The sequence below is a fragment of the Podarcis liolepis genome (genome assembly GCF_965112155.1).
Source record: "Podarcis liolepis genome assembly, chromosome: 1".
NCBI classification, from domain to species: Eukaryota; Metazoa; Chordata; class Lepidosauria; order Squamata; family Lacertidae; genus Podarcis; species Podarcis liolepis.
This window is the reverse complement of record NC_139554.1, coordinates 77,717,758-77,745,430: the sequence shown is the minus strand read 5'-3', so window position 1 is coordinate 77,745,430 and position 27,673 is coordinate 77,717,758. Positions and strand designations below refer to the sequence as shown.

General features: G+C 42.8%; 2 protein-coding genes across 10 annotated transcripts in view; one reads left to right on the top strand and one right to left on the bottom strand.

Moving 5' to 3' along the window:
• The window catches only part of LMNTD2 (lamin tail domain containing 2), a 39,749-nt gene extending 21,600 nt beyond the window's left edge, over positions 1-18,149 (bottom strand). The window contains 6 exon segments of the mRNA XM_083480129.1: positions 4,392-4,553; positions 5,956-6,037; positions 10,349-10,534; positions 14,398-14,610; positions 18,024-18,058; positions 18,060-18,149. Coding sequence (XP_083336255.1) covers positions 4,392-4,553; positions 5,956-6,037; positions 10,349-10,534; positions 14,398-14,610; positions 18,024-18,058; positions 18,060-18,134 — 753 coding nt within the window. The 5' untranslated portion in view covers positions 18,135-18,149.
• RASSF7 (Ras association domain family member 7) overlaps positions 1-27,673 on the top strand; it is a 113,126-nt gene that overhangs the window by 6,295 nt on the left and 79,158 nt on the right. For 2 of the 9 annotated variants that reach the window (XM_083480412.1, XM_083480411.1), the window contains exon 1: positions 18,163-18,243. The exons of 3 other annotated variants lie outside the window; for them this stretch is intronic. The gene's annotated coding sequence lies outside the window, so the exon portion shown is untranslated. Of the gene's footprint in view, positions 1-18,162; positions 18,244-18,267; positions 18,287-27,673 lie in introns of those variants that run through there. 4 more of the 9 variants (XM_083480405.1, XM_083480413.1, XM_083480416.1 and 1 more) reach the window with 4 other exon arrangements.

Genomic DNA, 27,673 nt, shown 5'->3' with positions numbered 1-27,673 from the left:
CATAGGAAATAACAGAAGTTTTAACCCAGGCAGGGTGGGGCAGCTGTTTTTGTTTTTAAAATGAAGGATGCCACACTGCCATAACAAAACCTGAGTAGTTCAAACACTGTTCAAGCACAACACACACACACACACACACAGAGAGAGAGAGAGAGAGAGAGACCATAAAGCCAGTCTATTGGTCTACTTAGCCCTTTTACAACATATTAACCAAGGCAGCTCCTTGATTTGATATATAGACACTACAACTGTGAAAATGAATGTGGCTTACAGTCACTATGTTAAAAGTGTTGAACTTGGATCTGAGTTCCTATCACAGCTCAGTTCAGCGGTTGAACCCAAGTGCCCTTTGACAAGTCATAATCCCTCAGCCTTTATTTTTCAGGAAAAGGATTTGCCTCAGAAGGCAGTTATACTTATGAACCCTTATTAACTTATTATACTAAGATGGTATGCTTCTGAGGCTGCTTCATTCAACTGAGATGGACTATATAGTATTGTGCTAGATGGCGGTGTTTCTGTATGTGGGTTTTGAGGAGTCAAGTATCTAGCCCTCACACTCTTCTGGGTTCTCTTGTCTTCATGGCACTGACCTTATGAAAGGCACCCACAAAGCTTGTGTGCTTTGGAATTCCCATCAGCCCTAACAAGCAGGGCCAACAGCCGGGGATAGTGGGAGTTGTAGTCTGAAACATTTGAAGGGTACTAGGTGGAGAAGACTGCTGTGATAGAAGTGCTTCTTTTCAAGATTCCAGACAGCCTATCAAATGTGTCCTCCAGAAACCTAAAAATTATAGTCATGGGCAGATATGCATGCTCATGCCCCATGCAGGCCCCTCTCCAATGCTATTGATGCATTGGGGTGTGCCTTCAGCAGGGTGAGGGTTTGTGGGTCATGGAGATTGCCAACACACATTCAGCAGACTGCCTCTCTGCACACTTGGTCCCAAATGTATGAATAGCAATAGAATCATAGAACTGTAGAGGGTCAATTAGTCCAACCACCTGCAATGCAGAATCGTTTGCCCAACATGGGGATCAAACCCACAACCCTGAGCTTCAGAGTCTCATGCTCTACCGACTGAGCTACCCCAAATCAGCGAAGGGATTATGCAGGGCAGAGGGGTTTGCACAGGGTGAACATGCACAATCCAGATCTCTTGACTGCTTAGAAGCTTCTCACGGGCCAGCCTATGAAATTCGATGCTGAATTTGATGAACCTTGAGCAGGGCTCTTCTTATGCTCTTCTTCAATGCCCCTTCAGCTCAGCTGCAGCCTCAAGGTGTCCTCCTTCTCTTGCCTTGCTTTGACGCTGCAGCTTATGTAAGCAGTTATGTAAGTTCTGGACTTTTTCTGAATCTTTTAAAACTCATTTCTCTTACTAAGTTGGCTCACAAAGTCTCCATCCAGGAATCATCATCCCCATTAAGAAGTATGGTGCTGGGGTGCTGGTCTTTTTCTTTACTGTCGGAACAGCACACTCTGAAGAAGCTTGGAGGCTCTCTGCACAAGAGCCTGCGGTGTCCCTGGGCACATGATTTGTAAAATACGGGTTTGCTCTCGCCTGCTCTGCTCCCTCTCCTCTCCCTCTCCTCCCATTAGCCACTTGGCTGTTCTGTGCACACCTCTCTGTCTCTCTGAAACGATGTCAAGATAATGAAGTAATTGCTTTGACCCAATCTCACACCTCTCCTAACCTTTCCTGTTAAGCTGCCATTGTGGAGCTGCTTAGACTTTCCTCTGAGCTTTGAGTTACTGACATCTCTGAGGGACAAAGCTTCACTTTGGCCCAGGAGCTTTCCCTGTTTCTCACATGAGCTTTCTACAGCTCAGCATTGTCCAGACAGCCATGGGCAACAAGAGCGAGTCATTGACTGGGAGAAGGGCAAGGAGTTCTGCCCCCTGATCTCTAATTGATGCTCACAATAAGCCCACAGAGTGCTGAGACGGAGCTATACTTTTTTCTTGGTTTCAGTCCTTCTCATGGGACTGCATGCACTCACTGGCAGAGGAAGAGGAGTGCAGGGGGAGTCCCCCCCTCCCCGCGCTGGGCACCCCGCCCCTGCAGGCGGCCCCCAGGACATGCTCCAGCCCCACCCCTGCCTGCTCTCAGCCCCCCCCCCCCCCGGTGCTGGAGCATGAAGCTCCGCCACTGCATGCACTCTCCTTTGTGGGTTTGTGGTGCACTTGATATGAAAAGCTTCAGTGGCATCCCAGCTACAACCATTTATTATTTTATTACATTTATATACAACCTCTATATACAAGGATGGCGTACGTGGTTCTCCTCCTTCCCATTTCATCCTCACAACAACCCAGTGAGGTTGGTTCAGCTAAGAGATGGGGACTGGCCCAAGAGCTTCAGGGCTGAATGAAGCCTGCTTTCGCAAGTCCTAGTCCAACACCCTAACCAATGGGTGCGTGGGAGTTCCTGCCAAGGTGTCCATTTCAGCAACTTGGGCTTGCTGTTTAAGAGGGGCATTTGCAGTAAGTGCAAACTGACAATACTCTGCTACCACTGATGTCACGTGGTGGTTTTGACTAGTTTTGGGTCTTGATGCTGCTGTCCTGTGCTTTCTTTCTTTTTAAAAGTGGTTTAGCTCTTCTACATTTTCTTCAGTTGTTTACATATACCGTATTTTTTGCACCATAACACTTTTTTCCTCCTAGAAAGTAAGGGGAAATGTCTGTGCATGTTATGGAGCGAATGCCTGCGGGTGGCGGGGGGGGGGATCTGCTGCAGTCGTGAGCAGAGGATCCATGGTTCCCCTTCCTTCCCTCCCCCGTGGTTACAAAGCATGGATCCACATGGATCCTCAGGATTTTTGCATTGGGCTACTCCAAACTCACTGTCAGATCACATGTCTGTGGCTACAGCATGAACCACAAAAATCATATTTCGTTTAGAATATTTTTTTCCTTGTTTTCCTCCTCTAAAAACTACGTGCGTGTTATGGTCTGGTGCGTGTTATAGAGCGAAAAATACGGTAAACTGTACAGTCATTCGCTGATAGAGGAAGGCAGGTCTGTTGTGAAAGGAACATTAGGAAATACTGTAAAAGAGAGAGAGAAAGGGAGAGAGAGCGAGAGAGAGAGAGCGCAAGAGGCTTCCATCTCTGTTCCAGTTCTTTGGGATATCATTCTGCATCTAGCACAGCCAGGACTTTTCCCTGCTAACTGCACTAATAAATCACCAGCTAGTGAGTCCATTTGAAGCTCATGCAGTTTAATCTCATTTGAATCCTGATGCATGAAGAATGTCTAGTATTCTGTTTCTGGCCTCAAATGTTTTCCCAGCATCTAGCCAACCCCCTAGCATACCAACACTGCACCAATCCTCTGCTTCTCATTGCCTCCCTCCCTTCTGGTGATTGACAGGAGGCACACACTTGCATTAAACAAGGGATTTATGGTGCGGTGTGAGCCAGTTTAAAAAACACACACACCGAAAAGCCTTCAAAATATTACTTTTTGTAGCAGTCTCCAAAAGCCTTTCTTCCCCAGGGTTAGGCATCATAAATGCCAGTTGCATGCTATAAATGCTTCATAGCGCAGGGGTCAGCAACCTTTTTCAGCCATGGGCCAGTCCACCATGCCTCAGACCATGTAGTGGGCCAGACTATATTCTGGGGGGGGGGGGGGAATGAATGAATTCCTATGCCCCACAAATAACCCAGAGATGCATTTTAAATAAAAGGACACATTCTATTCATGTAAAAACACGCTGATGCCCAGACCATCCGTGGGCCAGATTGAGAAGGCGATTGGGCCACATCCGGCCCCCGGGACTTAGGTTGCCTACCCCTGTCCTAGCGTCACGTCGCCCCCCCCCCATGTACTGGCATTTTTCAGAATTGCTATGCTGAGAACACACCAGCAAAGTAGTGAGGCAATAGGCAGCATTCTTGCCGAAGAAAAATATACATGTAGATAAGGTTCAGGATTGGATAAAAATTCAGCCCGTGGCTGGAAAGAGAAAATAATTTGAAGTGGAATGGAGGAACTGATGATGAGCTACGTACGTATTTCTTGCTTCAAAAATCTGTTTGAACATAAATAATTGTGTGGGACACAAGTAATGTCTATGCGCACCCCGTAGGTACAGCTCTGCGTACCACCTTCGTCTCTTTCAAAAACTGTTGCCTTACATCAGCAACTTGTAAAACCAGAAGCAGCAGCAAGAATATATGCAGTCCAATGTTAATATCCAATGTTAGTCACACTGAGTAGAAGCCATGAAATCAATGAGCCTACTTCAAGTATGACTTAGCTGGATATCACCGAATGATTATACTTCTGTGACTTACTTATTATTAAATGTAAAATAAAAACACTGCATTCTACCGGTTTTCAGTACAGTGCATCAGAGAGTATGCATTGTAGCTCCTACCTCGAAGCACTCGCATGCTAATTTGGCCCCTTCATCCAATGAAGTGCTAGACTCGGAGTCTGATTTGTCATCCGTCTTTCTCGAGGGGGGTTTTGCTGCCTTTTGCAAATACATAACCTGCATTTTTGTCTTTGCAAGTTTATCTTCCATCACTTTTATCTCCTTTTGAAAAATAAAAAGGGAATGATGGACAAGAGAAATAATGGAAATTAGAGGCTTATCAAAAAGCAAAGGCCCAAATTATCTGCCAGCAAAAGAAAAACCAGCAAAAGACAGGCCTCATTTAAAGTTTATTCCAGGATAATGTTTCTTTCCTTTTTCCACTGATTTCACTAATATTCCCAGCTACTGAGATGAGTCTGCATGATCACAGATAAAATGGTTGTATTTCTGCTTAAAGATTCTTGGGATTTCAGCAGATGTTAAACTCATGAACTCAAACTGCAAAGCATATATGCTGAAAGAGCCTGTTAAATATTAGGCCAGGAGCCTGCAGTTAACAGCCTGGTGCTATGCATATTTACTCAGAAGTAAGTTTCACCAAGTTCTGTAGGGTTTACACCTAGGCAAGTGTACATAGTATTGCAGCCCAAATTCCACACAGAGTGTACAAAACAGAGTGTTAATACATCCAGTTTTTAACATTATTTAATTATTTTTATTTATTGAATTTATATTCTGCCCTATACCCGGAGGTCTCAGGGTGGTTCACAGAAAAGGTCTGTCACCTCCAGTTCAGACCCCATGAGCATCTACTTGAAATTTATATATTTTTTGCTCCAACATGCATCACTTGATACTTGTTTACATTGGAGATATAAGGCCTTTTCATAAGTGACTCTGGAATAGGTCTCACATGGCTGTTAATGAGAGCTAGAAAGTCGAAGAAAGGCAGTTTTGGATCAAGTGTACAATCATCAACATCTGTTTCTCATTATTTTTATGAATATGTAAAATACAAAAAACCATCGTAAGTGTTATGCCCAAATGAGCACATACTCTGGCAAAACAAATGTGTGTTGACAATAAGGCAAGTGAAAAAGGAATTTGGGAAGCACATTGCTAGAAATATTAAAATCAACCAGGAGAAATTATGAAAATATGCCAGGGAGGAGATTGAACCCTAAATTGACAAGAGAGTGAAAGGTGTGCTGAAGGTAAGTAAGGAGATTGCATAGAATCTAAAATTTACATCCATCGTCTCTAGAGAAAATATAAGACAGATACCTAATCCTGAACTGACGTTTTCAGGGCAAAGTCCTTAAGAACTGACTCAAATAGACATGAAAAGACATAGGCCTTACTAACAAATTAAAAATTAGCAAATTACTAGGTGCAGTCAGCATCCACCTGAAAGCTGGATTTTTTTTAAAAAAAGAATCCAGGAGGAATCCTGGGAATCAACAGGATGATCCCTAACCCAGCAAGATTTGCCTATCTTCTGGTCCATTTTTCAATATCGCTGTTTGTTTACTTTGTTCTTTAAATTGCCACTTGGAGGTGTTTGTGACATCTGGCCTGTCAAAAAGGCCACCCAGTGTTACTGTGTCTGTTACTCATTCACCTTCTCATGGTTCTTCTTGATAGTCTTCATCTCATCATTCAGCTGGTCAACTTCTGCTTGAAGACCTTCTTCCTTTGGGCTCCTGCAAACAAGCGGAATTAAAACTTTGCTTCAATTTTTCAGCTGTGTTTGGAGAAAAAGAAATCCACTAACATACACATTAGCTTATCTCAGAAACTGATAGTTTCCTATGCTCTGTGATCTATACTTCTTAATGAAGAGACTCTTCTTAGAAACCCTAATGATATTCTGCCCTGAAACTGAAGTCCCTGTGAAACTGAGTTTTCCCTGGATCCTCAAGATCCTACTAAATATGGCAGGATATAATTAAAAATAAAAACAGCAGTTTGCGTTCACAAAGTGGAGCATTAGAAATACATGTAAATGGGTGTGTGCGTGTGGAAGAGTGATGACAAAGGCAACAGCAAAATCCATGGCAATCAGAATTATATAGTAGAATAAAGGGAAACTTTGATTTGTACTACTGAAATACAGGCAACTCCCCATTTGCGCGGGGGTTGTGTTCCAGGTCATTGTGCACTTGCATGAAATTGCTTGAAATTGAAAAAGCTGTGAGTGGCTGCATGTGATCCATAAACAAGGTGAGGTTTGATATAACCTGCCTGTCCTTTCTCTGATCTGATCCTGATGAGCACGCCAAGTTGGTAAAAATTGAAGTCTGAGCACATTTTCTCTTCTGAGAACCTTGCTCTGGTTGCTCCCTGCACTGGTTGTGGCTTGCCTCCTCTTGACATCCCCTCTCCAGGACTGATGTCATGCCTTGTGGGATAGCAGCCTACAATTTATATAGGAACATTGCTTCAAGGCAAGATGAACTCTTCCTTGGCTGTCAGTTCTTAACTGCACAGCTTAAACTCAAGCGTCAACTTAAATTCAGAAAAGCAAAGAAGGAAACCAGCAGGATTGATAAGCGAAGCCAGAAAACTATCTTGAGCAGTAGTAGATGTAGGGCTGTTACACATTTGCTGTGTGGAAATCTGATGGGCTTCCTTCACAGCAGCACTTCTGTTTTGTGGATTATCACAATTCCCCAGCCAGCACTCAAATGTAAGTTATGTTGCTGGGAAATGCGATTCTTGGCTTAGCTGGTGCATTCAGTGCTCTTAAGGTAAAGGTAAAGGGACCCCTGACCATTAGGTCCAGTCGTGGCCGACTCTGGGGTTGCGGCGCTCATCTTGCTTTATTGGCCGAGGGAGCTGGCGTACAGCTTCTGGGTCATGTGGCCAGCATGACTAAGCTGCTTCTGGCGAACCAGAGCAGCACACGGAAACGCCGTTTACCTTCCCGCCAGAGCGGTACCTATTTATCTACTTGCACTTTGACATGCTTTCAAACTGCCAGGTTGGCAGGAGCAGGGACCGAACAACGGGAGCTCACCCCGTTGCGGGGATTCGAACCGCCAACCTTCTGATCAGCAAGTCCTAGGCTCTGTGGTTTAACCCACAGCGCCACCCGCTTCCCTTACCAACAACCATATAGAATGTGGTTGTGGAAGGGCCATGGATGGCTGTTGAATAGTACCTTTGTCGTGGCTGGTGGTGAGCAGCACAACTCCCTCACACCCAACCCATTTTGTGAGCTTTTACTTTTTAGGGGTGGTATTCTTTTGGTTTGTTTTTTTTAAAAAAACTGTGGAACAAAGGAAGTTGCCTATATTGAGTCAGACCATTGGTGCATCTACCTGAGTACTCTCTGCACTGACTGGCAGAAGCTTTCCAGGGTTTCAGACTGGGGGCAATCTTAACCCTACCTGAAGTTGCTAGGAATTGAACCCAGAATCTTCTGTGTGTCGAGCAGGTGCTCTGCTACTGAACTACAGCCCATGCTGGTTGTTTGTTCATTTATAGCCTAAACCAGATTTTTTTTTATTATAATAATGATGATGATGATGATGATGATGAATTCTAACCTTTTCATGGCTAGGAAAAGCAGCCTAGATATCAAAATACTTTAGGGACCGTCTTCTCCTGTACAACTTCCTTGAATCATTAAGATGAATGAGAGTAGATATGCATACCTGGTTCTTCCTGCTTACAAAGTGAAGCTGTCCTCTGTCAGAGCACAGAGCAGGACCTTAACGGTAATGCTATATCCTGGGAACTACCTCCCAGCCTGAGCTCCATCCTTCTGTCATTTAGATGACAATCTCCTCGTCACTCGTCGGAGACATTAAAATGCCTACAACATTCAGGTGTGGCGGGTTTTCTTCAATTAACCACTCCATTTGTGTTAGAATCATAGATTTGGAAGGGACCCTGAGGATCATCTAGTCCAATACTCTGCAATGCAGAGCAGCTGTCCCTTATGGGGATCAAACCTGCAACCTTGGCATTCTCAGCACCACGCTCTAACCAACTGAGCTATCCAGATGGTAAACAAAATTTGCTTGTTTCTGCCCAGCAAAGCATAAAGTTTTGAACTGATTTCACTGAGTGGTATATCTGTATGCACGTTTACTAATGGTTGCATTATTTATTTTTAAAATAACTTTATTTCATTTGACTTATGATTGGCACCCAAACAAAATAAAAATTACCTGTGCTATCAACTGCACCAGATCTGCAGAAATCAGTAACCAAAGCTTATCGTGGCACAGAGAGAAGTATGATCTCCTGGTCATGTTTACAGATCAAGTCATTTTTAAAGCTGGAGGTAAGAGTGCTTTAATAGCTAAGCATTTCAGATACTAGTGATTCTATACTACCACCACGCTGGACTTACTTCTTATGGGCCAGATCAAAAGGGACCTTAGTCAGAGTTTCATAGCACAATAGATGTCCTGGAATCCTACCATTAAAAAAGGCTATTCTTATAGCAGGCATTGTGGCTGCCCTTTGCCACATGCAGATTATTCATGTTCTGGATCACTAGGTTTGAATGGGTGCTTTGTTTCCCTTGCTTCCTTTGCAGAGGGAGAATGGCATTGTTTGTCCAGTGAATCATGGGATGGATTGCAAAGTATAACACTCCCTTCCACTCTCTCTCCTGAAAACAAGGAGAAAACTCAGTACAGGAGTAACTCTTTCTGCTGGAGAGGAGACTTGCAAATTTCGTACACAGACAGTTCTCTGCGTAGCAAGATACATGACAAATAGGGATTTCACCTGGGGAACTAAGTCTGATGAGTCATAATTCTGACTCAGAGCCATTCTCTGAGTCTGAGACACCACACATAGAAGAAAGCAGTAGACTGAGATAGTAGAATTCAGAACTGGCACTGTTACAGGTGCCTTGTAATATCCATTCCACACTCTTAAGAAATTGATATTCTATTCTAATGTGGGAGCACTTACACTTTGGAACTCCCTGCCTAAGGACATCAGGCACCTTCACTGTACTCTTTATTCCACCTGCTTAAAACAGTTTTGTTCCAGTCTATCTAGACATAGAATCATAGAATTGTAGAGTTAGAAGGGACCCCAAGGGTCATCTAGTCATCCCCATGCAATGTAGGAATCTCAGCTAAAGCTTCCATGACAAATGGCCATCCAACATGTAGAAGTTACATGCATTTTCTCTCCTTTTAGCTAGTGTTGATTTTACTATATCTTTTGCATGCTTTCATATGCTTGTTTTTAACCATTTACACCGATAATTTTAACGTCTTGTTTTATCCTTTTGCAAACCGCTTAGAGGATTTATATATGCACCTCCCATGCATCTCATGTTGCAAATGGTTTGCATCCAGATTACTGTGTGACTTTTGTAGCTCAGTTGCACACCAATGTGCAACTCATCTCTGGTGTAGTGGGGAATCACACAGGTCTGTCAACACACCAGAATGGAGCCAGTGTCAAACTATTTAAAAAATCCCAATACAGAAATAGCTTAACAATCCTACACATTATGATAATCTGTTAGAGAGATATATCCTTAAAAGTTTGGAAGAGCATAGCACTAGCAGGAAGGTGGGTATGTGTATGGGGAATGACGTCTGCTTGCGCAACTGAACTTCCACACCATCTCCTCTCCATAGCCCCCAACCTGTTGTGGTGGTTTCCCCAACCCTCCAGAGCAACTTTAGAGGGTGTGATAGGGAGAAGGGAGAAAGTCCCATTGCATGAGTGGACCATGTTCTGCACATGCAACAATTTGGTTGAATCCACCCAATATGTTAACCTTCAATAAATGACTTTAATCTGCAAATCATGTTTTTAATCCTACCTTTGCGAAAGGTGTTGAACCTTGCTTCCTATGGGCGCATCTGCACAATACCCTTTGCCCAGCACAGAATAAATCCTGCCCCTTCCAGCAAAGCAGCTCTTGCCCTAGGTGTTACCTGACAGCCACGGCCCTTCTTTTTCACCTGTAATTTTGCAAGTGCTTTTCAGTAGGCACATACTCCAGTTTTGTAAAGCTTTATGTTGCTCACCTCCTAAGTGGCAGTTTTTGCCTTGACTTCACAAGTTGCTGCAAAATACAGCCAAGCCGGTCGGATTGATCTCTCCTGTTAGCATTTTTCAGTGCCATGATTTCCAGATCCCTCTGACGCAGCAGCATGAGCAGCGTTCGTGGATTTTCCATCATGTCAGGGCTCAGCTGTGGAGAATGGGTTGCCCTGCAAAGGAAACAGCATGCTATGGTTTGTATGATGTATCCCGCAGGGCTGATTGCCGAAGAATTGATGCTTTTGAATTATGGTGCTGGAGGAGACTCTTGAGAGTCCCATGGACTGCAAGAAGATCAAACACATCCATTCTTAAGGAAATTAGCCCTGAGTGCTCACTGGAAGGACAGATCTTGAAGCTGAGGCTCCAATACTTTGGCCACCTCATGAGAAGAGAAGACTCCCTGGAAAAGACCCTGATGTTGGGAAAGATGGAGGGGACAAGGAGAAGGGGACGACAGAGGACCAGATGGTTGGACAGTGTTCTCGAAGCTACAAACATGAGTCTGACCAAACTGCGGGAGGCAGTGGAAGACAGGAGTGCCTGCCGTGCTCTGGTCCATGGGGTCACGAAGAGTCGGACACGACTAAACGACTAAACAACAAACAACAACAATCCCACAAGGAAGGCCACTTCTTGTCTTTTCTAAGCAGGTTTGAATTCTTTCAGAAACCTGTTTGAACAGAGAGTGGGGCAAAAGTACTGTTTATATGCAAAAACCTTTCGCAAAATTGTTGGCTGTCTCCAGCGAAGAAACTGTCATTTTTCCAGGTTGGTTATATGTAGGTGATTTAAAGACATGTGAGGTAAGAGTTTTTGTTATGAGCCACAAGCAGTGTTTTGTTATCCTTCCTGCTGGATCTGTACTGTAATAAATCTTTGCTGGTTATCTGGAGGTTTCCAGTTCAAACATGCCATTTGAGGAGTAAAATACATCTATAACTATGGGTCAGAATTCTTACTTACCTGCCCATCTCTCTTAGAACCAGACTGGTGCAGTTTTTCCCTGGTATTCTGAAACATTATTGCTATCTGGAGAGGCACTCTTGTGCTAGAGTGCAACAAAATCATAGAACTGTAGGGTTGGAAGTGGCTTCAGAACAGTATGTCTACCCCAAAATGTTTGCAGGCACAAACAGCATTAAAAGTGGGGGTCAGGTATCTGTCGAATCCTAATGCCACTATGGGCATGATTCGTGAATACCCAATAAAAAGGATGCCAGGAGGAGCCTTTATTTGCACTCATCTCTTTTCTATACCACTGTCAGGCATCAGAGGATCCAACCCCCATGGTGGGTTGCCAGGAATGGATAAGACAAGGAACTTTTCTTACCAAATTGCCTTTTATTCAATATGCACAGAGAGAGGCTTAGAAATGCAGCCTCTTGGAAAATGGCGTTGCTCCAAGTGAGTCTCCACCCGTCCCTCTCTCCCATTATGTCTCATCACTACAGGTGCTGAGATGTGCCCTCTGCTTCTGAGCTCTCTGCTCTTCTACTGTCAATGCCTGCCGGGTTCTAGGAGAGGGGGCATCTGGAATGCTTTCTAAAGACACTGTGTCCTTCATCTGTCCCCCTCTGGTGCTGCTTCTTCCTCCTCTCCCATTATTTCTCAGCTTTTCCCCTCATCTGCCTCTGAGCTGTGATCTCCCTCAAACCCCTGCTGTAATTCTGAACTGTCTTCTTCTCTGGAAGGGTCAGGCTGGGGAGGCAGTCTCCGCCATTCCTCCTCTGCCCAGTCCCTGACAACCACTGTCTCTAAAGTTCAGTCTGCATCAAGTGTAGGAGCCTATGATCCTCCAGATGCTGCTGAACTACAACTACCATCATCCCTGATCTTTGGCTATGCTGCCTTGAGCTGATGGGAGTTGGAATCCAACCACATCTGGAAGACCACAGCTTAGCCACTCCCGGCCCACACATTCCATTCACCAGCTACTAGAGGAAACAGTTTGCATGTGGCTGCTGCTCCACTTTGGGGCCTTAGTATCTAGGACTGGCTATCAGATGGGTCTGGTTCTCACCCAAATATTAAACCTGTGTGTGGGCTGGATGGCTGCAAATGGGGAATCTTTAGCATGGTTGAATGTTCCTCCTTTTCCTTCAAACACATACACTCCCCTCTGCACAAAAAAGTAGATGTCAAAGGGGAAGGGATTCTAGTTCAGTTTTATCCCTGGAATCCAATTTATATGTCTATGATTATTTTTGGTACTGAGGAGGAACATCTTAATTGGAGGGCCCAATCGGCACTTATGCTATCACGTGAAAAGTATATAATTAAAGCAAGTTAAAATATCAGAAGCAGCAATGAAATGGAACCATATGAATTCAGCAGACAGATGAAGCCAAAATCAAACCCAGTTTAGACTGCATGCCACAGGCAAATAAAAATAATTTTGCAGGGGACTGGACGGAATTACATCAAAGTTGGCATCAGACAGGCTTTCCTGCTAAGGGTATTCTACAGATGGGACACAATGACTGAAAATGCCCCCTCTTTCCTTATCCCTTAGGAAGAAGGTTGGCTGTAAACCAGTCTCCATAATTCAGCTTTGACATGAATGCATTCACCCCTTATTCTTCAAGATGTTCACCTGCAGTCTAATGCACCCACATGGCTGCTTGTTCTTGCATTAAGCCAGTTTCCCCAGAGCCCATCTTGACTCTTCCTAAGTTGGAATAATTACAGATGGCCTGCTATTCTGGTCTCTGTTCAATAGCCTCCTTTCTCTTTTCCTCCTTCTTACTCCTTCCCCTCACAACTCAGGGGTCAGCTTATTTTGGCTCCAGCATTCAGGGATTCCTATGATATCTTGGCTCTTCTAAGATTAAGAGGTTTTTCTACCTGCCTCCATCTGTCTCTCATTTATTCCACTTGATCTCACAAACAGCAAGTTGAGTGGTTTTGTTTGTGTTCAATAGCCTTTGGTTGCTAGGTGGGGGGGTGTAAACAGCAAAAATATGCCATGTTATCTGTTAGATAAAGGCAAATAAAGGGATGGTAGAACCAATAATTTTCAACTCTTGCTAAAAACCTTCAGAAATAGAAAGCATCTTTTGCATTTCAACCCAAAGGTTACAAGCATGGCTGGAAGCTAAGCTTTTGCAGAAAAACCCCTGCTAAAGCCAATCACTCCTAACTTCTTTACAAGTAACTTCTGAAAGGTAAGGCTAAGTTTAGTAGTTGCATAGCAGAAGGAATCTGGAAGTTTTTCTCATTTCCCAAGCCTTCCTCTAGCATCATAAAATGACAAACTACACCAGCTGATATCCCTTCTCCTGCTTGATTACTGAGACTGCAATTCCATCAGTGTTTGCTTGGAAAGAAAGCTCTTTAGATAAAACGGGACCTACTAAATAGAGATATATGCTCCTGCGCTGCACAGGTGCACGAGCTGCGGCTTCCTTTACATCTTCTTTTTGGGTTAGCATCCCTCCTTGTGAGCCCAACAAGCTTCATTCCCAGTTTACTTTTGTTTATTCTGTCCCATTATGAGACAAAGGGCATATGGCTGCCTCACAGTCCCATCCTTACAAAACAAAGGGAACGAGGCAATTCATCAGCTTCAGTTATATACCCAGGAAAGGGTGGATTTCGTTATTTCAGTGGAGGAACAGTCCCCAAAAGTAAGTGCAAACATGATTGAGGTGTCAGCCATTCAGATGGCAAACTGCACAATTTTAAGTTAACGCTGTATAAACCTTTGCAGGTGTGTGGATACAGTAGAATAAAGCTCATGTCTAACCAGCGGGTGTTAAGATACTTATGTTCACTTGGGTCTATAAAAGGCTCTAAAAAAAAAGAACGGGAGCAAAATTGTGCTGTGCCAGCTACATATAAGAAACAGTGAAGCAACCTTCCCTAGCTAGATGCCCTTGAGATGGTGTTGGACTCTACTCTTATCGTCTCTGAGCGCTGGCCCTGCATGCTGGAGCTGAGGGGAGTTGTAGCCCAAAACATCCCGAGGGCACCAATTTGGAGAAGGCTGCTCTAAAGGTTATGAAGGAATCCATTTATGAACAATGCTTACACACTCTGTTTCTTCGGGGATTCAACAGGAGAAGGGGAAGGACTGGAGCTGTCAACTCTTTCACTGTCCAGATTGGGGCTGAACATCACGCTGAGTTTGAGGACAGGAGAATCCTTCTCCTTTACCCCCACGAGCTGGCTGTTAGCGGCATCGCTATCTATTTCATTTTCATCTTCTTCCACAATGACTTCTTTTATGCTGGATTTCTTTTCCCTGTGAAAAAACAGAAATGACTGTGCAGCATAGATTCTCTGCAAATCAAAACATTCTTTACTCTTTTACTCTTCCTATGAATTGCAACCACCAGCCATTTTACACATAGCATACGAACAAAGCTGAATTTACTGCTTAATGTGCCCTTGACTTGACAGAGAGCCTCGGCCAAAGTTAGCTTCTAGATCAGTGTACCTATATGATGCGTGCATGCTTTTGCCCTCCTACTTTTAGCCACTTTAATATCATATCTTTTAATGATAGTTGATTAAAATGCTAGGTATATACCTTAAAGTGCAGCATGTGAAGCCCCTCTCTGTGTGATTCTTCTTTGTATGTTGTCCTGTCACTCTCCCAGTTATAGTCTTCATCTAGAACTGTTGTGGGCAGCCTATGGTCAATTACATGCAGTTGGCAAGGATGGAATTGTGGGATGGCAGAGAGGGGTGAGAAAGAAAAGGGGATGCCCTACCTACTTTGGCTCTGGCACAGTCAAGAATTGGCTGTGGACCACCAACCATTGGTGGCATGTAGGCCCCAGCAATTTACCCCTGAGAGAATGAGGTCCTTGACAGAAAAAAAGGATTGCTCTAGAGAGCTTCCTACTTAGAGAGATGGCACAAAACATTACAGTTTTGACCATACACTTACAAACAAGGTATCAGAGTGCAAAATCTATGTGAATTCTGCAAAAAATATCTCTGAACATGTGTGGGCAGCAGTCCATCCTCCTTCGTATGCATCACTTATTGCAAAATCCACATTCCTCCCTCCCCTTTTCTGATATTGTTTCACATATATTTCTTTTCTAAAATTTCCCTGTGTGGGTAAAAAAAATCTGAGATCGTGTATCTGAGAAGAAATGGGAGGAGAGATACAACAATAAATGTTTGTTATCCAATATATTTGGGAACTGATATGCTTTTCTTTACACACACAATGAGTGCATCTATAAAACTCACTATCATATGCATATATTGCAGCAAATATCAGAAATTGTTGTTATTGCCCGTCATGTGGGAGCACTGACAGTCCCAGTTATGTTGTGTGAATGTTCAGTCATGAACTTATTGACAACGGCACGAGAATGCAAACAACAGCAACCAGGCAAATTTTGTGAATATATGGAAGTGCAACAGTAGACCAGTGAAAGTTTACAACTCCTTGAATAAACACTGTAACAATGCATTCCAGAAATATATTTAATATGTTGTTAATGGGGGAAAAGCTAACTACTAAAAAGAAATAGATTTTGTTCAAAACACTTTGAGCAAGCATGTGGTATTTGGTTTATTATTCATGCATTTAAATATTTACTTTTATCAAAACCCTGAGAACAATTCAGGTATCACAAAGAAGCAAAGAATGCTGTGAGAAGATGAGAATGATGAGAAGGGTTTGGAGTGAGGTGCCCTCAGAACGTGGACAACACTCTGTCCTATTTCTCTCCTCTGAGCCATGTGAGGCTGGACAGAGATTTAATATGCCAGTGTTCTGGATGAGGGATAATAAACAAAAGCTGAATCCTGACAAGACAGAGACACTGGGAGTAAGTGGTTCTCATGTCCTGGAATTAGCTGTGTAGCCTGTTCTGAAGGGGTTGAACTCCCCTTAATAGAGCAGGTACAAAGTCTCCCAGATCCAGCATTGTCTTCCCAGGTCCAGGTGGGCTCTAAATCCATTCACAGGCTGGTCTACACATGCATGTACACTTTTTTCTACACTATGCCTGGCAGCTAAATGTGTGAAGCAAATTGACTGAATTACAAATATTGTGCTTGAAAACTAATCAAAGTTCTCTTTGTGTGGTTGCATTTAAGATGGCCTATGTAGACATTCAGGTGATATTTGATGCACTTGGTCTGGGAGATGGGTTGAAATTCTTTCTTGCATAGCCCTAGATAATCCACTTTCCCTCACCTTTATTCTAAGTGGATAAAATGGAGGTGGAAAGTGACCCAGTGGAGGCTTCTGTTTAGGAAAATGGGGTACTGTGCCACCAGCACCAGCCTGCTCTCAGCAAGCCTGCGTTGCAGGGGGGTTGGACTAGAGGACCTTTGTGGTCCTTTTCAACTTGACGATTCTATGATTATTTTTCTATGATTATTAAGACCTTGCCTGCCTGCCTGCCTGCCTTCTTACTGACAACCAGCCCAGGGGGTGGCACTACTTGTCAGCTTCCTCCTCCTTAGGCCCATTGTTTCCCTCATAGAACTCAGCATGGATGAGAATAGGAACGAAAACAGAATTATTTCTCTCTGCCTGTCATTGGCTCGAGCTCCTGCTACTCCTACTGGTGTCCCGCCCTTCTGCCCCACCAGCCCCAATGAACAACAACCACTGCTAGCTGTGTTACAGGATTGTTGTAAAGGCAAGCACAGTACAGTGGTGCCCCGCAAGACGAATGCCTCGCAAGACGGAAAACTCGCTAGACGAAAGGGTTTTCCGTTTTTTTGAGCTGCTTTGCAAGATGAATTTCCCTATGGGCTTGCTTCGCAAGACGAAAAACGAAAACGTCTTGCAAGTTTGTTTCCTTTTTCTTAACACCGTTAATACAGTTGCGACTTGACTTCGAGGAGCAACTCATAGAACGCGGTGTGGTAGCCTTTTTTGAGGTTTTTGAAGACTTTGGTGATTTTTGAAGCTTTTCCAAAACTTCTTTTAAACTTTTAAAACTTTTTTTTGGAGGGGGGTTGGATTTTGGGTTGGGGTGTTTGGAATTCAAGGACTTGGTGTTGGGGAGGGGTTTGCAAGAATCTGGAAGCTTGTGTGGTTTTTTTCTGCATTTTTCTGATTTTCTGTGACCATTGGGCCACTCTGCTGTTTTTTTAAAAAAATTCTGGATTTGAATTTCTGTGTGGTGGGTGGCTGGGGGAACAGTTGAGGAGGGGGTTCTTCAGCAAGAAGCAAAGAGTGGAAGAGGAACCTTCTTCGAGTTGTCCCCCAGAGTCTTAGAAAATGTACTGTACACTTTGTTGATTTTTAAATGTTTTTCTGTCATGTTTAGAAACTAAATTTATTGTTCCTTCAATTTTTGAAATGCTCTTTACAGTATGTGTGACTTTAAAGAGCACTTAATAAACTCTTGTTGTACCAAATTTGGCTTTGTTTGGACTTTTTTTGACCATAGGAATGCATTAATTGAATTTCAATGCATTCCTATGGGATTTCGTGCTTCGCAAGACGAAAAATTCGCTAGACGAAAAAACTCGCGGAACGAATTAATTTCGTCTTGCGAGGCACCACTGTAACACATAGGAAGCACCACCACTTCAAAATGGTCTCTTAAGTTATTCTTCCTCACTACTGCCGCCACCAGAATAATGGGATCCAATAACTAGGTTTGCTTGCTTATGTTTTCCCAATCAAATAGTTGCTTATCCCCTCTCTGCCCCATAACCCCCATAACTCACATGGCTATCTTTCCTCTGCTGTTGCACTTAGGGGATGAGCTTTGTGATCCTAGTACTGTTGGTTGTGTCTCTGCCCCAGAGGCCTAGCAAAGTCTTTGTTGAGGTCACCATAGTAACGTAGTAAAGGAGTGGGAGACAATGAAGTATGATGCAGGGAGGGAGACCAGAAGGAAAAGACCCATTGAGGAGGGTGTTATCTTGGGGCCTTCCTGAAAAATCCGTAAGTCACAGAAGTGATTTAGAAGGAGGGGAACATTTCCCCTGTATGTAACTTCTTTTTCATACGAAGCAATGTTAGTTTAGATTATGGATTCTTGAAATCATCAGCTTTGTATTGACATATTGCTCATACTGTGTTTCCACACTTAACTCCTCCATGCACAACACAACATACCCCACACAAACACATGCCATTATAATTGAGAAAACTGCAACAGAAAAAGAATGAACGGGAAAATAATAATAATAATAATTTATTATTTATACCCACCCATCTGGCTGAGTTTCCCCAGCCACTCTGGGAGGGAGAAGGGAGTACAAAAGCAAGATTTTGGTTTGTGTATATATGTACACCTGTGGTTTCTCATTGCAGCAAAATATGTGAACTGATTCCATTGAGAAATAGTTTGCATATGTGGTTCAATCTTGATGGTTCATTCTCATATGCAACACTTCATGCGATGAGCAAACTTATGTGGATTGACGACATGAAGCATGGCACCCCAAGAAAGGGACACCAATGCTTTCACATAGTTCTTAAATACCAACCAACCATGTAACCATTCACTTATTCTACATAGGAGAAATCCACAAGAAGTTTAGGCAAGGGCAAAGTGAAGATGGAAGTGAGGCAGGGTATGTTAAGACTGTCTGGGCACCCAGACTCAAACAGAATGGATTGATAATTCATGTGACAAAGAAGGTAACATGGAAAAGAAATAATTGTGTAAGCCTACTAGACCACAAAATATGGCAAGTGAACCCACAACCTTTGAAAGAACAACAAAGGGTTTCTAACACTATTATAGCTGGATCTGATCACTTTAGTTCCTGCTCACATTACACTCTCTACCTATATGGATAGGATTTATCAACAGGATGCTGTTTTAACAGAGTTGGCTTCTCTGCTTGAAGCCTTCATAAAACACTTGTTGGCTGAGTTCCCAAGACAGATCGTTTTGTTGAGTTTGCAAATGGAGTGTGTCATATTGACAAAGCAGCAAAGGCAATAAATTATTAAGAGTTTGTCTGTAAAGGCAGAGGCATAAAACATGCCAAATTCTCAAACGGAGCAGAAAGTATATATATAGCAAATCTCCCTTTTTTTGTATTTGTTACTCCTTCATCTCTTTCAGTCTTTCCAGGCCCAGGTCACATGTCACAGTAAGCCATAGTTTACTATGAATACAGAGATGGTTGCTGCTTCACTCTTCCACTAGTGGGAATGGGACTGACAAACCATGCTTCCTGGCTTAGTATTATATCAGAACTGGGGATGGAGGGTTGTTTTGTTCCAAACCACAAATGGTAAGCCAAGAAAAAGCTTTGGCTTAGCATCATAATTTATTTGGAATGAACCTCAGTCCCTGGTGTGGACATGATGCTACGTCAGGGATCGTGGTGCTCCCAGTTATACTAGGAGTGCAGTAGGAGCCATCTGCTCCTGGACACACGTGCAATATCACCCTCCTGTTGGTGATCCCTAGCAAGGGACATTTAGGGTCATACTACTCTGGTGCTGCCTTTCCCTCATTGTTCCTGTGTTGTAACTTGCATTTTGTTTCCGCTTCTGCATATAGTGCTAAACCATGAGAGTTACGTTTGCACACAGCCATAGTGTTAGATGAGGATAATTTTCTACAGAAGTTGGAAACTCCTACATGGCAGAACTATCTGGCTGAAATGTTATGAGTCTGTTTAACACAGGGGTGGAACCAAGAAGTGGGCCCAACCTACCAAGATATGATTATCTTGGGGGCTCAGTATTTAACCTTTTACTTGTGTTAGCTAAACAGAAAGAAATAAAGATATTTAGAAAATTGGCTTTATTGTTTAAAATAAAAATTAAATAAATTAATAAAAAGGGCTTTTCTTGTATGCACACACAAATATAAATACATGCACACACATATACACAAAAACATATATACCATTAAATAGATGACAACTGGCTCCCTAATGTCTCATTTTATTTTATTTTTGGTTTATTTGTCTTGCCTCCTGGCTGGTTAAAGCTTCCTGAGTTAGAATACCACCCCTACAGGGTAGGTTAGACTGGATGACCCCTGGAAGTTAGTTCCAGCTTAATGTATCTATTATAGTCTTTTTCCTTTGGTGTTTCTTGACTTTGTTTTTGGCCTCAAAACTCAATGGGTTTGTTGACCTAAAGTTAACGTTTAGCCTCCTTATCTTTATATCCTTTTCTTTTAGACTTAGGGAAGAAGATACAACAAAGCATATTTGTAGAGATTTGTCATCCAATTTACATTTGGCTTGAGTAGGGCTTTACCTGCTTTTGTGTGTAGAACAATAGAAGTTTAAATCCCTCTTGTTGACCACAGATTTCCGCATCATAATTTTAGCTTGTTGTGCAGTGCAGTCTTCACAGCGCATCTGAGTGTTTCGCAAATGTTGACTATTGCTACTATTTATTGGAGGAAGGAAATCTGGGTGTTAGAATTCTATGCTTTTAGGAATTGCAGTCAGAAACATGTTCAGTATGCTCTTCATCTCTGCCTTGTGACCTGCCAAAGAATCTGACATTTGATTTGGCTTCTTAAGCAGGATGACTTTCTTTTTTAAATATAGTAATCATTGCTAGAGATAAATGCTGGAAGCAAAAAGTGCCCAAGTGCTTTTATCCCCCTCCCTGCCAAGGAATGTGTAGAAAATCTGATAAATGCATGGAAACCAAAGTGGGCTTTGAATGGGATATTTTGTGGTCAGGATTCAAGGCTTCCCGTACTAATGGTTCTGATCAAACTCAGTAACTTTGGACAAATTTTGTAAAATATTGCAAAATTTATTCTAAGCTCAGAATGTACATTTTCTTGCTGCAGAATTTGGTTCACATGTGCAAAATCAGTCTAACTTCAGGCCACTATTGATTGAAGTTAGGAAATACAGCTGTCTAGAAACAATAAAATAAGTTGTGATCAGTATAACAATTCTTCAATATGTCCCAAGCTTCCCATTTCACTCCAGCTGCAGACCAGTTTGCATGTTTCTGCTCAATTTAAGTAATGAGGGATGACTTATGTGTAATAATCTTTCTTCCTCCCCCCACTCTGTCAAGAAAGGGTGCTGTGTTAAAGTTTCTTTTTCAAGCTGTCTAGACATTTTGACATCTTATGACTGCAGAGCAAAGAAAATCAAGTGTCTTTCCTGTAATTAGAATTTTGTTGCTTTTGCACCCCCCCAAGGAATTGATTATAAGACTAATATTGTCTTGGTAGGGGGTTGAGGGAGAATCCAGTGGGGGGCATAATTGCTCCCTTCATTTCTGTTACTTACTTTTTGTACTGTCAATTGATGATACTTAGGAGAAAGAGAAGGGGAAAGCCAAACATCATGACATATTTTGCTTTATTTGTTCAAGGTAAGGTGAAATGGGGAGTGTTTTCAACGTTTAAGGGCTGTTTTAATTGCCCGTGTGTAAAATGTGGTTGTGGGTAACATTTTATATCCTGTTGTAATATTTTCTAAAAATAGGAAAAGATTGGGGACAAACTAAGTTGAGATAAAGTATAGACAAAATCTTAAATATTTTGCAGCTAAAATGTTTGCATTTTGTTCATCCATCAATTGCATAAATCGGCTTTTTTCAAATTTTTGCTCTGATCCCTTCCTTGGTTGCTAATACAATTTGTTGATGCTGTTTCAAAGGCCAACTTCTTACAGTTAGACTTGCTAATTGGATTTTTACTTTACAATCTATTTAGTCCCCTGTGAACATACAGTATGAACCTTTAACCCAACTCAGCACCCTCCTGACTCTGATTCTTGTTCTAATAACACATCCACCTGAGCACGGCAGTCTCTGGCCTCATAACAGAGCCTTGTGTTGGTTTCTCTAGTCTGTTGCAACTGTTTTGGGAGAATTGGTATTGTGTGCGTCTCTCTGACAGGTGGCAAGGTAAGGGCCTTTAAACCTGTAATGTCATTTCTAATCTCATTCTACTCTGTGTTCTAGTATGTTCTAATCTTCTTTGCTATTTACAGCCTGTGCGGTGGTATAGAGATCAGTGTGTTTTAAAACACGAAATCAAAACTCCTCTTTTTTCATGTTTTAGTGTATCTCAGGTTGGCCATAGCTGAACATAATATCAAGTCACTATCACTACCACTTTACGCTTGCTAGCTACAGGCTTGTAAATATGTACTTGCATGGTAGCCTGTGACAAGGAGGAATAAACTCCAGACCAGCAGCAATGCAAGCTTTTGTAATGTACAAAATACAGTGGTACCTCGGGTTAAGAACTTAATTCGTTCTGGAGGTCCAGTCTTAACCTGAAACTGTTCTTAACCTGAAGCACCACTTTAGCTAATGGGGCCTCCCGCTGCCGCTGCGTGATTTCTGTTCTAATCTTGAAGCAAAGTTCTTAACCCGAGGCACTATTTCTGGGTTAGGGGAGTCTGTAACCTGAAGCGTCTGTAACCCAAGGTACCACTGTAGTTGATTGTTTTTCTTCTTTCTCTGCATTGTTTTCCCCAGCAGTATGAGTAGTTGTGTAGGCTGTTATTTTTACACTACAGTTTGTTGTATCTGGATGAAATAGCAACCTGTGGTTAATAAAAAATGCACCCAAAAGCTTCTGAATACCTTCTTGTAGCTGTGCCAGAAGAAGGGATGAATGGGAGTTGTGTAAGCCTGAGCACGGTCCATTCCCCTCACAATAAACCATGGTTTATTTTGACACTTGAATGCAGCCCATGGGTGGGATTCTGGCATCCATGCTTGGAGTAAACCAATCATTGGTTTTAATGGCTCTACTTTAAACATGAATAAGTCTCAATCCAATCCAATTGTTTTATTTTTCCATCAGTTTCTCATGTAACTGTCCAACCTAAGCTCTTGTAGCCTCCATTTTTAAATCTTTGTGACCTTACTGATTTTGTACTTTGCAGCATGGTAGTGTGTTGCTATGGATGCGATTCACAACAGCATTTTTATCTGCAGCTATATATAGCTATCTGCATTGGGTACTTTCCTGCTCACTAGCTATAATGTTGACAGCTGTTTCAGGGAAAGAGACCCACTGCTATGGATAGGATAGGATAGGATAGGATAGGATAGGATAGGATAGGATAGGATAGGATAGGATAGGATAGGATAGGATCCATTAGAATTCAAGGGGTTTGGAGTTAACATGGAGAAAGTGGGGTGGTATGGATTTTAGATGCTGAAGTTAGCATTTACAACATGTTTGTGACTACTGGCTTTCCTAACAGCACATGTTTTATTTGATCAACATTGTGTGCTTTGATGAACTGGATGGTAGGAAGGAATCCTTTAGGAATGAGATAAAGGGCATTATCACACAACCAACAAATTGAGAGCTTTGACTTTTATGGGGGTGTTAGTATTTGAAAATGTGAGAAAAAGAAATAATGACATTCCATTCTGAATACATTTGCCTTTTGGGAACACTCTTCCTCTAGTGGGCAGGAGTGTGAGAGCAGCATTGCAAATCTGTTAGGTGAAACAAGGAAGCATGCAGGCTAATTCTAGATACTCGTAAGTTAATAATGGATCAGCATTGTGATAGCAGAACCTGAAGGAATAGTGCTATGATAATTTGTTGGGGAAGGGGATCCAGGACCCATCTCTGGGTGTGCTCCTTCTCCCCATCATCACAATGAGGACTCAGGAGCCTGAAAATTTGGGAAACCCATACATTGCTAACCAGATGTCCACCATTACCCGAAACCACAGTATACCTGCAACTGCTGTGGCTGTCTCAAACAACAGAAGCCTGACAGCAAACCCTTCTGAAGAATTGTCATGGACCGGCTGGACACAGAGGAATGGTGGGAGGAAGCAGCTGGGGAACCCTCAAAGGATGAAGGCTCAGAGATTGGTGGTGAGATGACAATGAGTGGGCAGAGGGAGAAGAAGAAGAAGATTGGGAAGACATGTCAGAAGCTGAAGAGCTAACAGGGCTTAGTGAAGTGAACAGTCCAGAATCAGAGCTAGAAGCTGCAGTAGGAGAGTGTGATGAGGGAGGTCAAGAGGCAGAGAGATGAGTCAGGCTGGTGAAGAGGCATGGGTGTCTCCCCCTTCTGCTGCGACAAGCTCTCCTCCCCGCCCCGCCCCCCCCGGTCTCCCAGAACCAGGAGAGTCATAAAGTGGGAGGAGCAAAGACAGGCACACAGGCACAGTCTCAGATTGGAAAGGTGGGGACTTAGGCCGCTTTGGGGAGGAGGGGACCTTCAGTCTCAGCAACTGCTTCATGGGGGCAAGTCCTACTGAAGAAGAGTCGCTGTGCTCATTAGGCCTGATACTCCTATGGAGATCCTTCACTTACTTTGTGTGATTTACTGCTGGTTCGTACAGAAATAACTCTTTGGGCACATGTGAGAGCTATTTACATAAACGGTTAGTGTTTGCAATGCATACACCGCAGGGCCAGCCTGCCCATGAGGTGAGGCAATTGTCTCCGGGCTGCTGGTTCCAGATAGCTGGGAGCGGTGGCAAATCCAGCTCTTGAACAACGTGCTGCTCACTGCCTCTGGCAATTGTTGGCCGCCTGCTCTGCTGCATGTCCTTTGCCCTCATGCCCATTGCCGCTGCTGCAGGCAGTGTATGTGTGGGTACATGGCAGGTGCAGCATTTTCTGTTTTGCCTCTAACGATAAGACATCCAGAGGCAGCCCTGATACACTTGTTTTAGTGCAACCAGTGCAACATCTTTGCACTGGTGAAAACCAGTACCACAACCCAAGGCAAACAGTGAACTGAGGCCTTTTTCTGTTGAGTTGTTTTAATTTAGGGAAAGTACGTCCAAGAATGGCTTTCTTGGACCCCAATTATTCTAACCTTGTTACTTATAAATTGGATCAGAATAATATATCTTCTACAGAAAGCTGACAGAGTTCTTGAATTCTGGAACTTAATAATATTATACAAGCTTGCATTGATAGAACAATTTTGAATTACTTCACATAAACATGCATTACATTAAAAAGTAAATCAATACTTCTGGGCCCACATCCAAGACCTGAGGTGTACAATGCACTTCATTTACGCAGTCCCACTTCTCTAGTTGCCTTGTTCTTACATAATTTTGCTTGGTATTCTTTTTTGGAATAATATCTTTCAAACAAAGTCTATAATACTGAACTAAAATATTGCAAAGTTTGCCTCATGCTATTTCAGTGGTCTCATTTGCACATAACACCAAACCATGGCTTGTTTAGCTTAACTATGCTTTGGTTAAATGTTTGAACCTAGCCTAGCAGATTAATCATGGGTTTTTTCCCTGTCGGCAAACCATGATATGCGGCCATGGTTTGTTTTTGGCTGACAACGCATGGCTTGTTTTTAACTGTAGTTTGGTGTTATGCTTGATTCCAACAACTTTGCCTAATCAATTTGTGTGGGGCCACCTCCCTGCTCATAAGGCTACAAATAAATGAGACAAGCAGGTGGAAAACCAAGCTTTGGAGAATCAAGGCACATCATGTTTGCTGGTCTGTGAGGCAACTTATGGTTTATTAAACATTCACATTAAACATTCACATTGTGTATGAATTAAACTGTGAGAGTACATCCTTGCTATGTTCTCTGCTATATTGCTTATGCTAGGCCCAGTGTGTAATCAGTTCTATGTGGGAAGTAGCAACAAATATTGAACCTTGGGGAACTTGCTTGAGTTGAAGATGCATATTGGTGGTGCTGGTATTACTCTTGATTTTGCATGAACTTTCACGGTAACTCAAAATAAGCAGGCTGAGTTTATCTGGGTGGAATAGTTACATAGCTCATGAGTATGCTTTCAGCTCTTTACACAGGGGATCTTTTATACAAAGAACCAAGGCTTTCTCTGTATGTGCCTAAATCCAAGCCCGGTGTCAGCATGTGGCAACTTTGAGAAAGTGAAGCCTGTCTGGGACCCTCAATGCCAGACAGTTTGGAGCAACTATTTCCCATAGTGCTCTGGGACACTGTAGAAAAGTAAAATGGCCACAAACTCAGTGTGCTGTTTATTGCCACTTCCAGGACCATTTCACAGGACCCAGAGTCGGAGGGACAGGGGCGAAACTAGGCTTTATTTAACCCGGGTCAAAGACTCAGTTTGACACCCCCCCACACACATTTCATACACCAACACACAGGCTGGGAGTCTCAATGGCGCTCCCTCTGGAGGCTTTACCTGGGGCAAAAAAAAAACAGTCCACTCCCACCCCCCATAGCTCTGGCTCTGCGGAGGGAGTCCACTGCAGTGCAGTTTTCTGACTCAAACCTGACCCTGCTTGTGTTTATCTTCCACTTCCAACACTTCTTCATAGCCTTTATCTGCATGAATTAAGTATATCCTAGATCAGGCACAGGAGGCTTCTGAAGAGCAGTACAAGCCTGATACTTCTCTTCTAACTTCTCCAATATTTAATAAGTTACCTGAGAAACAAGCTCAAGATGATGAGCTAGAAACTGTTGTAGAGCTTGCATTCACAGTAAATCACAATTATTTCTTGGTTCACTTCATTTTGCAAATGAATTTACGTAGTCAAGAAGAAAATCCACATTTGGAATGAATAATTAAGGCCATTTTGCTCTCCTCTGTGGCAGTGGCAGGGTAAATGAATATGTAATATGTGATGCTGGATCTCGGCACAGTCACAATACACAGAAACCACACGCAATAATCCAAAACTGTGAGCAGGAGATTTGAAGCTACAATGCCCTGGGATTTACTGTGCTCTAAATACAAATTTGAGGCATGGTTGTTGTTTTTCAGGATACTAAATTCAGTAGCAAGTAGTGGTAATGTAATTCATCCCGAGAGTCGTGTGTGCCTCTGTTTAATTATATAGTAGCTGGTCCACATAAGAGCTTTATGAGCTGGCTTATGCTTTCAGACACAAACCCAAAGCAAATCAGCTGCACTAACAGTGCAGCATGCAATGGACTCTTACACAGTGGTACCTCAGGTTAAGAACTTAATTCGTTCTGGAGGTCCGTTCTTAACCTGAAACTGTTCTTAACCTGAGGTACCACTTTAGCTAATGGGGCCTCCCGCTGCCGCCGCACCGCCACTGCACGATTTCTCTTCTCATCCTGAGGTAAAGTTCTTAACCCGAGGCATTATTTCTGGGTTAGCGGAGTCTGTAACCTGAAGCGTCTGTAACCCGAGGTACCACTGTAGCTTGTTTTGCAGAGTTAGAAAAACCAAAACCAAAAGCCACACATGTAGCCTTTAGTTAAAGCTGTAAAAGCTTCGGCTTGTGCCAAAGGCACAAATTCGGTTGTCATGTCAGCACCTTTCCATTGCATCAATTAGAAGAGCTTGAATTACATTTCTCATATGCATTCAGATAATTAGAAACTCTCCCCACCCCACCCCAATGTGGAGATGTGATTACCACAGTGAAATACAACCCTAAGTCTGGGTTATAAAACAGATGATTCTAAACCCCTCCTCCATCTTT